At 38.8% G+C, this 13,413-nt stretch overlaps 1 protein-coding gene across 2 annotated transcripts in view; it reads right to left on the bottom strand.

Moving 5' to 3' along the window:
* U2SURP (U2 snRNP associated SURP domain containing) overlaps window positions 1–7,033 on the bottom strand; it is a 45,932-nt gene extending 38,899 nt beyond the window's left edge. For both annotated transcript variants that reach the window (XM_006917452.3, XM_006917453.3), the window contains exon 1: window positions 6,879–7,033. In XM_006917452.3, the coding sequence (XP_006917514.1) occupies window positions 6,879–6,923 (45 nt within the window). In that variant the 5' untranslated portion in view covers window positions 6,924–7,033. The remainder of the gene's footprint in view (window positions 1–6,878) is intronic.
* Between the last annotated feature and the right edge of the window lie 6,380 nt (window positions 7,034–13,413).

The raw sequence follows: 13,413 nt of genomic DNA, 5'->3' as shown, positions 1-13,413 counted from the left end.
CGGAGAATATTCCATTGTATAAACGTACTACAGCTTCTTCAGCCAATCATCTATCGTAGAGCACTTCGGTCACTTCCATGTCCTGGCCAGTGTGAATAGTGCTGCTATGAACATCAGTGTGCAAATATCTTTTCGGATATGGGTTTTCAAGTCTTTGGGGTAAATACCCAGTAGAGGGATCGCTGGATCATATGGTAGATCAATTCTTAGTGTTTTGAGGAACCTCCATACTGTTTTCCATAGTGGCTGTACCAATCTGTAGTCCCACCAGCAGTATATGAGGGTTCCTTTTTCTCTGCATCCTCTCCAACATTTGTTATATTACTTGTCCTGTTGATTATAGCCATTCTAATAGGTTTGAGATGGTATCTCATTGTGGTTTTGATATGCATTTCCCTAATAGCTAGCGATGTTGAGCATCTTTTCAAATATTTGTTGGCCATTTGTATGTCCTCTAGAGAGAAGTGTCTGTTCAGGTCCTCTGCCCATTTTTTGATTGTATCATTTGTTGTTGTTGTTGTTGTTGTTGTTGTTGTTGTCATTATTGAGCCATATTAGGCTTAAGAACAGTTAGAGATTTAAAAAGTAGTTACCAAAATTTTAAAAGAATAACCAACTTCTAAGGTTAGTGGTCCACGTAAACAGTAAATATAATGCTACTTCAGAAATTGAGCCCCCCTCCCTCTAAACCTGGAACTGAACTGTATTATTTATCTTGGGCTTGGGATTTTTCTTTTTTCCTTTTAAACTTAAGAACAACAAATTAATGATGCTTAAAGATCTTCTGAAGTCCACAGCCCTAATTCCTCAGCCTAATGAAAAGACTCAAAAATAAGTGATGAAAGAGAAGAATAAGGGAGGTTTGAGGCAATAAAGAAGCAAATATGAGAGGAATTTATCCCAGAGTAGAGAAAAATAGTACAGATGTAGAGAAAGACAGTAAGAAAATCCAAAAGGAAAAATGATCATTTGATGGCTACTGAAGAGATAAAGGTGAAGCCAACTACACTTATGCCATATGACCCTGTATCCTAGCGACAGAAAATAAAAACTATTTTTCTGGCTGCTCCTACTTTAAGGCCTCCACACCCGAATTTTCAAATTAGCAAGCTATCCACAGTAATATTCCTCCAACACTGCTCTTCTATCTAGTCAGCTCTCCATTCCCATTTGTCTCCTAAATGGGCTTCTTTCTTCTCTTATTCTCTAAAGCATCAACTTACATCTCCACAAGTTTAACAATCTCTCTCATAGGAAGCAAACTGACACCATTTTTCATACTGCAATGACTCTCAATTTTTGATCTTCAATCTTGCTCCCTTTCATAGGTTTCAATCTGTTCTCAAACTACCTCCTGGACATCTTCACCTGAATGTCTGTCTACAAGCTACTCAAATCCAATATATCTAAAATTCCTCATAAACTAGCTTATCCCCTTGACTTTCTTACTTCTGACACTGGGTCCTAACTCTCAAATACACATAATCTAGAAGTAGTAAAATGTTAAGAGCACAGATTCTGGAATTAGACTTCCTGGTTTTAGCACTTACCAGATTTGTAACCTTCGGCCTAGTTCTTTCATTTGTAAAGCTGAATAGCATATGCCTCGGAATGTTGTGAAGGACAAATACAGGTGAAGCACTCAGAACAGTGTTTGGTACATAATAATTAGTAAGTGTCAGCAGCAGCATTATAACAGGGCCATCCTGCATGACCCTTTCCTTATTCCCTGTAATTAGTTGAGTCATATTCTGTTCATCCTACTCCTAATACAGCTATTTTACAGCAAGGGTCCCCAACCCTTGGGCAGTGGACTGGTACAGGTCTGTGGCCTGTTAGGAACCAGGCCTCACAGCAGGAGGTGAGCCGCTCTCCCAGCACTAGCATCACAGTAGTCTCAGCTCCACCTCAGATCAGGCATTAAATCCTCATAGGAGCACTGGTCTCTGGTGTCAAAAAGGTTGGGGATTGCTGTTCTACAGGGACTCCTTTTCCTTTCTAAAGACACCACTGTGGTTCAGCTCTTCCCTTTAGTCAACCATTTACTGGTACTATGTCTTGCATTAGAGATATAAAGTAAAATAAAACATAGCTTCTGTTATGAGGAGCTAATAAAAGAGTCAAGTCAAAATGTGGCTATGCCACAAGAGCACAGAGGGCAGGGAATTTTAATGGAACTGGGGAAGATGTTAGGGAAAGTTTCCCAGAAAGGATCTGAAGTGAGATTTTTTTTGAAGCAATCTTCAGTATCAGTAATACTGCAAAAACCTTTAAACGAGTCCTCACATTCAAATCCTTCCTAAACTATGCCCCAGAATAGCTTTCCTAAAGGATTTCCTGCCTCGAACTTTCCATGACTCTCTAATTTTATTCTGTAGCATTCAAACCATTCCACAATCTAGCTAAAACTTACCTTTCTATCTCAGCTCTTTTGTCATATGCAAGTGCCTCATGCACTTGCTAAGCCACATCGCTTATCAATCCATTTCCCAGCGATTTTTTTTCTTTGCCTTACCCATCTCTTTTTTATACTATCTCTATCCTTCCAAGCTCTGCTTAACTGTTCAAAAAGACTCAACCACATTCCTCTATGCTCTTGAAGCTTCTCCTTCCCCACCCTCCATTTAACCAGCTGTCACTTATTTCTCTAAACTTTTAGATCTTCTGATAGCTCTGCCTTGTACTATTATGTGGTGATGCTCTTCTTCCACTAGCCGGCATGCTGCCCCATGGATATGGTCTTATTTAACGTCTTCTTCCTCAAAATCAAACACAAGATCTTGCAAAAGTGACAGATTCTCAATATACATGTTGACTTAACTTGTTGGAACAAGTTCCTACACAAAATTAAACTCCACACTCTTAACATACTAGCTGTCTACTCACTAACATGTAGCAATTACCTAGCTTCATAACACTCTCCAAGCCAAACCAAGATCTACCTCTCAAAAAACTTTGTATCACTGAGACATGCACTATGTATAATAAAGTTAAATACCTAACCTGAAATGATCCTTAAAATTACATCCAAAACTACCAATACACGAAAATTTGTAACTACATTTTGAATATCCTATAGTTTATCTAGACTGAAAAAAAAGTTCTAGGGAAAACAATTTAACTCCAAAAAAATTATTTCAGCAAAATATCTAGCACATGGCTGCTATGCAATAAAATGTTAAAGCTACTTAACAATAGTATAAGAGGCAAATTACTTGTAATATTGTTCTTGAGTTTAATGTCCTGTAGCAAGTTTTTATTTCTATTTCAAAATTGATGCTCTTTGTAAAAAGGGGTAGAGAGGCAGGAGTCTTCAACTTGCGTATCAAATGAGACCTCCTCTCATTTGCCAGTAAAGCAAATGGGTATGGGGGGGGGGGGTTCAGGAATAAAAAGAAAATTAAAACGACTTTTAAAAAAAGTGCTCCTATAAGGATCAATTCAATCCAATAAGATAGGAATTTTTTTACTCATGTCAACAGTCATATTCAAGTACCAGTGCCACAAATACTCAAGTTTCTAAAAAGCACTGATCAAGAAAATGGAAGTTCATAATTCCACTCTCCACCCAAAAACACAACCTTCCACACATAAAACTAACTACCTTATACTTTAAGATAAGGTTACAACCATATCATAATATTCAGTTTAAACCAAAACTGGCAAACTATGAAGAGCCTATTTCAAGGTTTGTGTTTTGTTTGGAGTTTTTCATATTTACATCTTACGTATCTTCAGGTATCCCCCTCAAAACACACACACACACACACACACACACACACACACACACACACACACACAGAACATGTACATAGGCAGTAATAAATTCCTAAGGATCACAAGCCTTAAATGGATCCTCATTTACCTACTTCTTACAAGTGAAATACTCGGTTTATCAGCAGTCAAAATAGCTCCTAAACCAATTTAGCACTGGATATTAAGGAACCCAGCAGTTATTTTCCACTTTATTTACCTATATAACCCAATTTTTAACAATATGGCAAAAAATAAGCACTGTCAGAGTGAAATAACACGGCACACAATTCAATATTAGTACTATTACCAGCACAGGAGATACAGAAGGAAAGAAAATACCACATTCTCTTCATATCCTCATTTTATTGAACAAGCAACCAAGACAACTCATAAAATAAAAATAATTAATTTTATAACATAAATTCTTAGTAACTATGCCTAACGATTTTCTAAGCAAATATATAGGTTATCTCTGTTTCTCCTCTCAAAATGAAAGGTACAACATAGCACCAACACCCCTTTCCCCCAAAGTAATATTTTGGTCTAGTGATAAACAAATAATGCATAGGAAAATTTAGCTCATTCCTAAAACACTGAACTTCTACATTTGCCAGGCTTTAAAACTAAATTACAGCAAAATTGCACAGAAAATAAAACACAAGATCTCTTCACTGGGGACGACGATACATAAAGGTAAGTCATTTGACTATTCATACATAAAATGTAATTTTTAAAGCTAAAAGAAACTGTAGAGGTTATCTAACTTAATCTCTTTATTTTATAATTAAGAAATCAAATAATTTTGCATTATCAATGGCAAAAATCCTGTATATTGTACATTTTCCTCAATGCCTAGAAATATGATTAACCAGCATCCCTACCCATATCAATGAGAATTTAACTGCCAAAAAAGAATGAGCATGGAACAGAGCATGTTCACTCCATTTGTATTGTAGAATGTCACTCATCTGCTGTCCCTAGAGGAAGGAAAATCAAAACACAGGGATCAAAGGCTAGAAATTCCAAATACTGTAGTATTAGCCAAAATGATCTGATACTCTCTCCAATAATTTCTGGACTTGTGTTAGAAATAAAAAGCAACAATCTGGGCAGTCATTATTACAGTTGATGACTTAGATTCTAAATCTCAGGATAAGAATTTATCCTAACATTTTGAAAAGTGCTTTTTATTTCCTCTATGAACAAAAAGGAGAGGGAAAAAGAACTAATATTTATTAGGTACTTTACAGATGTTAACTCATTTAATCCTTACATCAACCCTGTAAAGAAAGAATTACATCTATATTACAAAAGAAGAAATTGAGGCTCAAGAGTTTAAGCAGTCTGCCTTAGTATTACAACTATAAATAATTATCAAGTTAGGATTTGAATCCTAATCTAGTTTGTTATCAAAATCCAAGATCTTTCCACTACACCAAGCAGCCTCCATATTAATAAAGAAAACCATGTCGATACCATTTGAATTCTGAGATATTGATTCAATTTACAGTGAATGAAAACCTAATGCCATATAAACTAAAAAGGTATGTTACTGGAAGATCCAACAAGTTACTTATACTTAAAAGTCACACACAACCATGAGAAGTACTATTATATAATACTGAACAGAGACATTAAAATGTTTTCAATGTATCCAAGGCCTCAAAATAGGAGATACTTAAAATATTACTTTGAGAAGAAACAAAAATGACGCTTATGAGTGAATTATTATAGATTTAGCTAGCTTTAGTGATCGTTCCCAAATAGTAAGCAAAGCTGTTTTTGTCATGAGTCTGTTGAGGGAAAGTGGGTAAAGTGTGTCCAACTATTCCTCTGCTCCTCGAGGGGAAATGTACCAGGGAGGAAGGAAGAAAATAATAACGAGTAAATGCAGAATGCAAAGTAGCCAAAACTGGCCCTCTACCATAGTTTCTACATAACTGAAGGATGTCTGGTAAAGCCATTACTAATTATGAACATCATTCACCAAATCAAAAAGATTATGATTTATTAGAAACTGAGAAAGCAAGTACAAAAAGAGTTACTATGTTTGTCAGAACAAACTGTAAACGCAAGGGTCAACAGTAAACTTGACTTCCTAATAATCGACTTATAATCATACACACTCTTTAAGATGTAACGTCCCTAGAACCTTTAAGTGTTTCACAATTTACATCACCAACAAAAAGCTTAACAACCACTTCGAGCAGTACCTATTACTTTTAATATCGTGTTGAGAATTCAAAGCAAAAAAGATTAAATGACCCGCCCAAGATGGCAACTAAGGCCTTAGGCTAACCACAACCTAACTAATGCTAAACTAAACTACAGCTCAATGGTTTCACAATACGCACACATGGTTCCCTGTAAACTCAAGGCAATTTACTAATCTTAGGAGGCTTCCAAGTCTCCGAAGTTTCCCTTTCAGTGGAACGTACACACAAAGATGCAAGAGACCCGGAGTCCTCGAAAATGAGCTCTCGAGTGAAGTGCTCATTTTATACTTCCTCTTAAATGAGATAAGACCACGTGTAGAGTAGCACTAACCTTGGCGATGCAGCACTGCAAAGGAGAGCTGCTCCCGCCTCTGCACTTCCTACCCCGCGTCCCTCCAGTACTGGTCCCCTCACAACTTGAGGCCCCAGAGATTATTTATTTCCAGGAGGGCATAAGGGAAATTGCGGGAGGCCGGAAGCGTTAAGATTGAAAAACAAATAACCAGAGAAAGAAGCAGACCCTAAGCACGGGGAAACGATTCCCGCCTCTCCCAGGCACTGCCCGGCGCCCTCAGAGCGCAACAAGGTGCGATACAGGGGCGCTTTTTCACCGCTTCAGACTTCAATCTAAATCCCCGATTTCACTCCATTGCCAAGCTTGGGCCGAACTACTCACGGCACCCCACCCCATCCCTGAGCCCGCCCGCTTGAGCCAAATCCAGGCTGGGACTAAGGGGAGATACCAGGCCTCTCAACCTGCGCACCACGGTGCGTCGGCACCCCGGCCTACCCTCGCGACCAGAACGCGGACTCCCACCCCAATCTACTCCTGCTAGCCAGAATGGTCTGTAGGTCCCAGATGACAGTGAGAGACTCACTGACTTACGAAGTCCTCTAAGAAATTACCTTTGAACTGGCCTTCTGAGACCCGCCTGGCGTTTTGTCCGCCATCTTGAGCTTTGCTCCTCCTTCAGCGGCCGCAGCAGCACGGGCGAGTGGAGCGCCGAAAGAGCGGATCACAGAGGAGCCCGCCAGAGAGTCTGCAAGGCCGAATACTCGATTGCCGAGATAGGGAATTCCGGCGTAGCTGCGCCACGTGACTTCCGGTGTTATTAATGCACCGGCCCCGCCCACTACGCCGGTATTTCTGTTTAGGTCGGCTGCTTGTTGTGTTCTTGGATCCCGTAATTTAGAAAACCTCCTTGTACTGGTTTTCAGGGCTGGTTGATATATAGCTCTTTTTCTAGCGCCAGCCCTTGATAGGTGCGAACCAGTTGTATTTCCTGGACGAGGAGGGGACGGCTTCTTAAAGAAGAAATGCAGTGGTCACCTGGGAGTGGAGAGGGGCGCTTTTACTTTAAGAAAATAAGTCTAGAGCGGACTAGGGGTCCCGCATTCCACGGACAAAGATGTTCGCGCCACCTCGAGAGCTCACACCCTACTGTGAAACTTGCAATATGCTCAAGGTACCTTAATATAGAGTTGCGCCCAGAAAGCGGAGAAGAGGAGCATTTGACCCACCGAACCTGAGATTCCGGCAATAGGGGTGTGCGGTAGACGCTATTAGGATGTCTACAAAATGGGTGCCCACAAAGGCAGGAGGAATGAGAAAGTCATAGTTTTCTAAATCTACCGTAAATGTATGTTATTTAAGAATTACATTCTACAACTTAGTATTTTTATTTTTAATCACAAAGTGCAAGAGAACACAAATTTTTCTGTACTTAGTTTTTTAAAGTTAATAGGGTCTGTATTCAAAGAAGGAAAGCTTACTTGAGAATATCATACCTGAACCTAGCCAGTTAAGGAAAATGGAAAGAACATTCTCAGCAGAGGGAGTAGAATTAAAAGCCTGGTGGCATAAATCAGTACAGGCTTCTGTGCAGTCACCATAAGCAGTCAAGTTTTATTAGACTAGTTGTAGAGGGATATGACTAGAGAGGTGGATGGGAGCCAGTTCACACCGGGCTCTGAGGCAACCAATGTGCTTAGGAGTTAGAATTGTATTCTGAGGATGAAGAGTGGCCTTCGACAGTTAGAGTTGTGACGTCAGATTCTAAGTTTTAAAAGATGGCTCTGAAGACTGGTGGAAGGGAGGAAGAAAAAAGTTCATGACCTTTGCTCCCTAATTCAATTATGCAAAATATTTTGAGCCACGTTTTGTGTTGAGAGGCTTACAGAGACGAAAATACATTGTCTTTATGATTTAAAATTTAATGAAGAATGGGGAAGAGAAACAAGGGAACAGCAAACGGCAGAGTTAAATTGATGTTGCAAGGAAGGATTGATAGCTGTAGGAACTCTGAAGGAAGTAATTCAGAGGTTAGGGGTAGGGTAAAGAAATGGAAGAGGTTTCACAAAGAAGAATTTGAACCAATTCTGAAGAAGTAGAATTTTGTCTGTTGAATGGTGTTGGTAGAAGAGGGTGGGGAGCTGGGGTAGTGGTGAGGGAAGCACTTAGAGCAGTATCTGACATTTGGCAGACTCTCAGGAAAGGTTAACAGTCACGTGTCAGGCACTGAGGAATCAACAGGCTAAGGCTCCTGTTCTGTGTGAGGGGATACGGGTAGAAGAACAGACAATAAACAAATAAGCAAACAAGACATGATTAGAAAGTGACAAGTGCTATACATTAAAATAGAATGATGCTTTGCAACCTCTAGTCCAAGTGAATTTATTCTCAGCCTCATTTTTTCAATTCTGTGCTTCTCCTCCACCACCACCCCCAACCCTACCCCAGCCCCTCATCCTGGCCTCTAATTAAGGGCTAATCAATTTTCTACTTTAATGGAAGATGTCATTTCCTCCCGGATCCCTTATAGATCTCTCTCCCTGCACCAAGCCTAAGTTAGAGACCCTACTTCTGATCCACAGTAACCTATACTTTCCTACTCAATATGCTTATCACACTAGTTCTTAATTATGTTTACAATCTAAGATTAGAAAGTGAAATTATCTTCACTTGAGATGAAAGGAAAGGGAGTGGGATTGGCTATGCCTAATTAAGTTCTGATTAAGTTCTGGCAATGCTGCAGGCTGACTTTGTCTCTATAAAGTGAATGTATGCATGCATTGAAATCCCTAAAGTCCTACATTTTTACTAAATGTTAATGCCAAAGGAGTTAAAAATAGCATTAATGCAGACTTCTTTCTTCTTTTTCATACAATAAAGCCCCAAGGCAGCCAAGGAACTCAGACAAATGTGACTTGACTAGAAGTGATAGATCTTTATTAAGGCCTGATTAAGTACACTTTTAAAAACTCACAATCATGGTTATGAGCAGAGTTCTCCTGAATATATATAGGTCATGAAATCTTGGCCCTATTACTCAAACCACAAATTAAGGAGGATGAGATAGCATGAATATAATACAAATGTAATTTTACAGAATCTGAAATTTTTAGATGTACAATTACTACTACACATTAATAGGGAAATCATACAATTTACTGCAATTAGTATTGCTTTTTCACAATCATACTAAAACCAGGCCGTTTTTCTCTTCCTCATGTACTGGTTCTCTAGTCTCACACCTGTCATCTGTTGTTAAGGGCTCTCTGTGCAGCTGTGTTGAACAGCAATCACAAAGTAGTGCCAGATGCAGTCCAAGGAGGTGTTTTCCTTGGCTCAAGCAGAGAGTTTTTTTTTTTTTTCTTTCAAATTTGAGCTCACATTTTTAAATTGGGAGATTTTACATTTTTATACTCAGAATTTCCAGCTTTTCTTGAAAAATGGAGTGTCTAGCAACAATCCAGTGGACCTCTTGAGAAGGGTGCTAGAGTGCTATGCACTCCATCCAGTTCACCAGGTTTTCACCACACGTGAGGTGGGCAAATGCTCCACACTGGACTACTTGAAGGCATTTGAGTTTTCTACATCTCATGTACAATTTGTTTTTCCACGGGCAGTGATCAAAGCATTTAACAATCAGTCCCCCAGGCACCAAGGAGAACTGACATCCATTAGGCACAGAAGGCTCAGAGCCTACGGCCTACAGATATTTTTAAGGGCCTCCCAAAATGTTTGAATTTCTTTTATAATAAGCAAGAAAAGGTTGCATGGGAAAGACTTAAACAAAAGCAGCATTTAACAATATACACAATGAAAGAGACCTTAAAAATGCCCCCAAACTAAAATCTGTATTGTGCCAATGGACTACTCCTACTTGGTGGCACTTTTATTCTAGAGAATGTTTAAGCAGCTTCTCTCTGCTATCTAGGCTTCAAGATATAGGTTGGTGAAAGCACAATACCATCCATTTGTTCCTTTGGCAGTTATTGAATTTCTAGCATGTGCCAGGCTCTAAAGAAAGAAGATAAAAAAGGAGGGAGGGACAGCTAAAAATCAGACTTAGCTCTTCTGCTAAGGGAGCTTCCCTGCTGCTTTTACTTGTATAATTTTTTCTCTTGGGCTTTCAGGTATACAGTCATATCATTTGCAGATAACTACAAGTTTACCTCCTCTTGTCCCAATTTTTTTCTATCTTTTGTTTTTCTCTTGTGTAATAACATTAGCCAGTACTTCCAGAGTAACATTAAAAGTGATGATAATGGATATCTTTGTCTTGTTCCTGACTTTAATGAGAATGCTTTTTGTGTTCTTGTGAGGATTAGCTGACTTCTGGGTTTTAAGTTGAATTATATACTAATTTTTTAGCTAATCATAGAACCGAATATACAGAATTTTAAATTCTCATAGAAAATTCAGGGACCGTGAGGATACACCAAAGAATGCTGATGGTTAGACAGCCCTGTTAGAGAAACACAGTTACAGGCTTATGTAAACAAAATTAGGACAACTCCATGAGTTGAGAAAATAAGGGAACAAAATAGAAATGTCCTGCTCTGTGCACCAGGGAGACTGGGCAGTGGGGAGGGCAGATTAGGGGAAGGAAAGGTAACAAATTACTACAAAATTAGTGGCTTATAGCACAATATATCGTGTCATATATAACAATTACGTAGATACATAAATTTATGTATTACAAATTGATGATTTTATAGTTCTGGAGATCAGAAGTCTAAAATGTGCCTCAGGCCTATTTGTTTTGGGGGCTCTAGAGGAGAATCCATTTCCTTGCCTTTTCCACTTCACCTACATTCCCTGGCTCATGGCCTCCTTCTTCATCTTCAACACCAGCAGCATAGCATCTTCTCTCCTCTCTGACCTCTGCTTCCACTTTTACTTCTGCTCTCTAATTCTAACTGTTTCCTCCCTCTTATAAGAATCCTCTGATTACATTGGGCTCACCACAATGATCCAGGATAATCTCCTCATCTCAAGAGCCTTAACTTAATCACGTCCACAAAGTCCCTTTGTGATATAAGTTAACTTGTTTGAAAGGTTCTGGGGATTAGGATGTTGACATCTTTAGAGGGCTATCTATTATTTACCTACCACAGGATCTAAAATGAACTTTCTGCTTCTTTATTTTGTCCCTGGCTAACAGGCACAGCTTTGATCCCATCAGAAAACTGACATGAAAATGGTCCTAATAAATAGTCACCTAGAATCAGTCAAGTTCAGAAATCATTACTGGGGAATTCAGTGAGTAGAAAGTGTGGTTCCAGCAAAGATGGTAAGACAGGTCCCTGTTGTCAGAGGACTTACGGGGCCTAAAGGAGGCAGACATGTTATAATAAGAGTGTAATCAGTGAAGACAGAAATTTTAATTGGATTTGTTTACTGATATATCTGCAGAGTCTAGAACAGAGTAAGTAAGCACCATGAGCACCATGCGGGCACTCAATAAATATTTGTTAGTGAATAAAACCTACATCAGAGGCGGGTTTGGGGAAGCACGGAAGATGGGCACTGCATAAGAGGAGTCAGGGAGGACCTCATGAAGGATTCTATAGAACTTTTGGGGAGGTGTGTCCTGCTCACAAGAGTTCACCACTGGGCTAACTCCTAGGAGTTACAAAAGGCTGCTCAGAGAACTGGATGGAGACTTTAGCACAATGTTGTCTCATTTTACGAAAATGCAAATCTTGCTAATTTTAAACAGGTTTAAAAGTCTCCCTTCAGGTACAAATTTTGAAATAATATGAATCATCCCCCATTTAAAAAAAAAACTTGTCATGAATTGTGTAATTTTGGGAGCGCCCTCTAGTTGCTAGATGGGATACTGCCCAATTCATGAATCACTTAAGAAAGCCAATTAGATCTTCAACTTTTATTCAAAAAAAGAATTGTGTGATTTCTACCCAGGCAGGCCAGAGGAACCGCAAATGTCATTTATTATTTTGCCACGTGGCAGCACTACTGCTGCTGGTAAACAAAAAGGCCTGCCATCCTTTGTAGGTGTCCAGTAAACACACATAGAACTTCTGTGAGTGATCTTATTGGTCTTGTCACATTTGTTGTTACAATTAGTGAGAATTCGGAATGAACGCTTATGGCTGAATGTCTAGAACATAGTCAAAACAAAACAAAACAAAAAACAATATTGTAATAGCACAAGAACGGACAGATTTTCTAATGGAATAGAAGAGAGATCTCTCACATAGTGCCATTTGCACAAGGGATCTTAATACACAACAAAGGTGTTGCTTCACAAACACTAACCACAAAGCAAAAAGTTAATGCCTGTGATTACATAAAAAATTAAATTTTATTCAACGAAGTCCATCATGGATAAAAATAATAGATTATAAAATAAAGATATTTGTAGTATCTAAAAATGGAAAGATATTAACATCTAGAATATACAAGGACTAAAAATCATCAAAAAAGATCCCAACTTTGTAAGAAAAGTGGGCAAAATATATGAACAAGCAATTTAAGAAGAGGAAGTTCAAAGTCCACCAAGCATATGAAGATATACTCAATTTCATGAGTAATCCTAAAGAAATCCAAATTAAACAATATCTCATTTATATCCATATACCTATAAGATGACCAAAAATTAGAAAGCTTGATAGATGCCAAGAAGTGTTGGTGGGGATGTGAGATATACCTATCACGCCTTCCGATGGGGAGTTATAACATTCTATTGCTGCATAACAAAACACCCGAAACTTAGTGGCTTAATACAACAACCATTTTACTTAGCCCATAAATCTGTGTCATCACAATTTGGACTGGGCTCTACCAGGCAGCCCAGTCTTCTGGTCCCACAACTCATCTCACTCAGCTGAACTTCCAGGCCCGATGGGAAAAAAAGCGCTCTCAGAAGACCACCTTCAAACTCTCCATAGGCTTCCAGACCTCTTTTACCCCGGTTTACCAAGACCAGGCCCGAGTACACTTTGCAAATGAAGGATTTTGACTATCATACTCTGTGACAGTTTTTGAAAATTTTCTATGAATTTTGTTCTTAGATCATTTACTAAAATCAGTCACTCTTTCATTAATCAATTTCAATGGCTATTTTCTTTATGATGCATCCTTTGTTTCCTTAATGGGCAAATTAAAATCAAAGTTTAGTTTTCCACTTCC

Source organism: Pteropus alecto, unplaced genomic scaffold (genome assembly GCF_000325575.1).
Source record: "Pteropus alecto unplaced genomic scaffold, ASM32557v1 scaffold75, whole genome shotgun sequence".
Taxonomy (NCBI): Eukaryota; Metazoa; Chordata; class Mammalia; order Chiroptera; family Pteropodidae; genus Pteropus; species Pteropus alecto.
The sequence above is the reverse complement of the archived record's forward strand: the minus strand, read 5'-3'. Positions and strand labels throughout refer to the sequence as shown.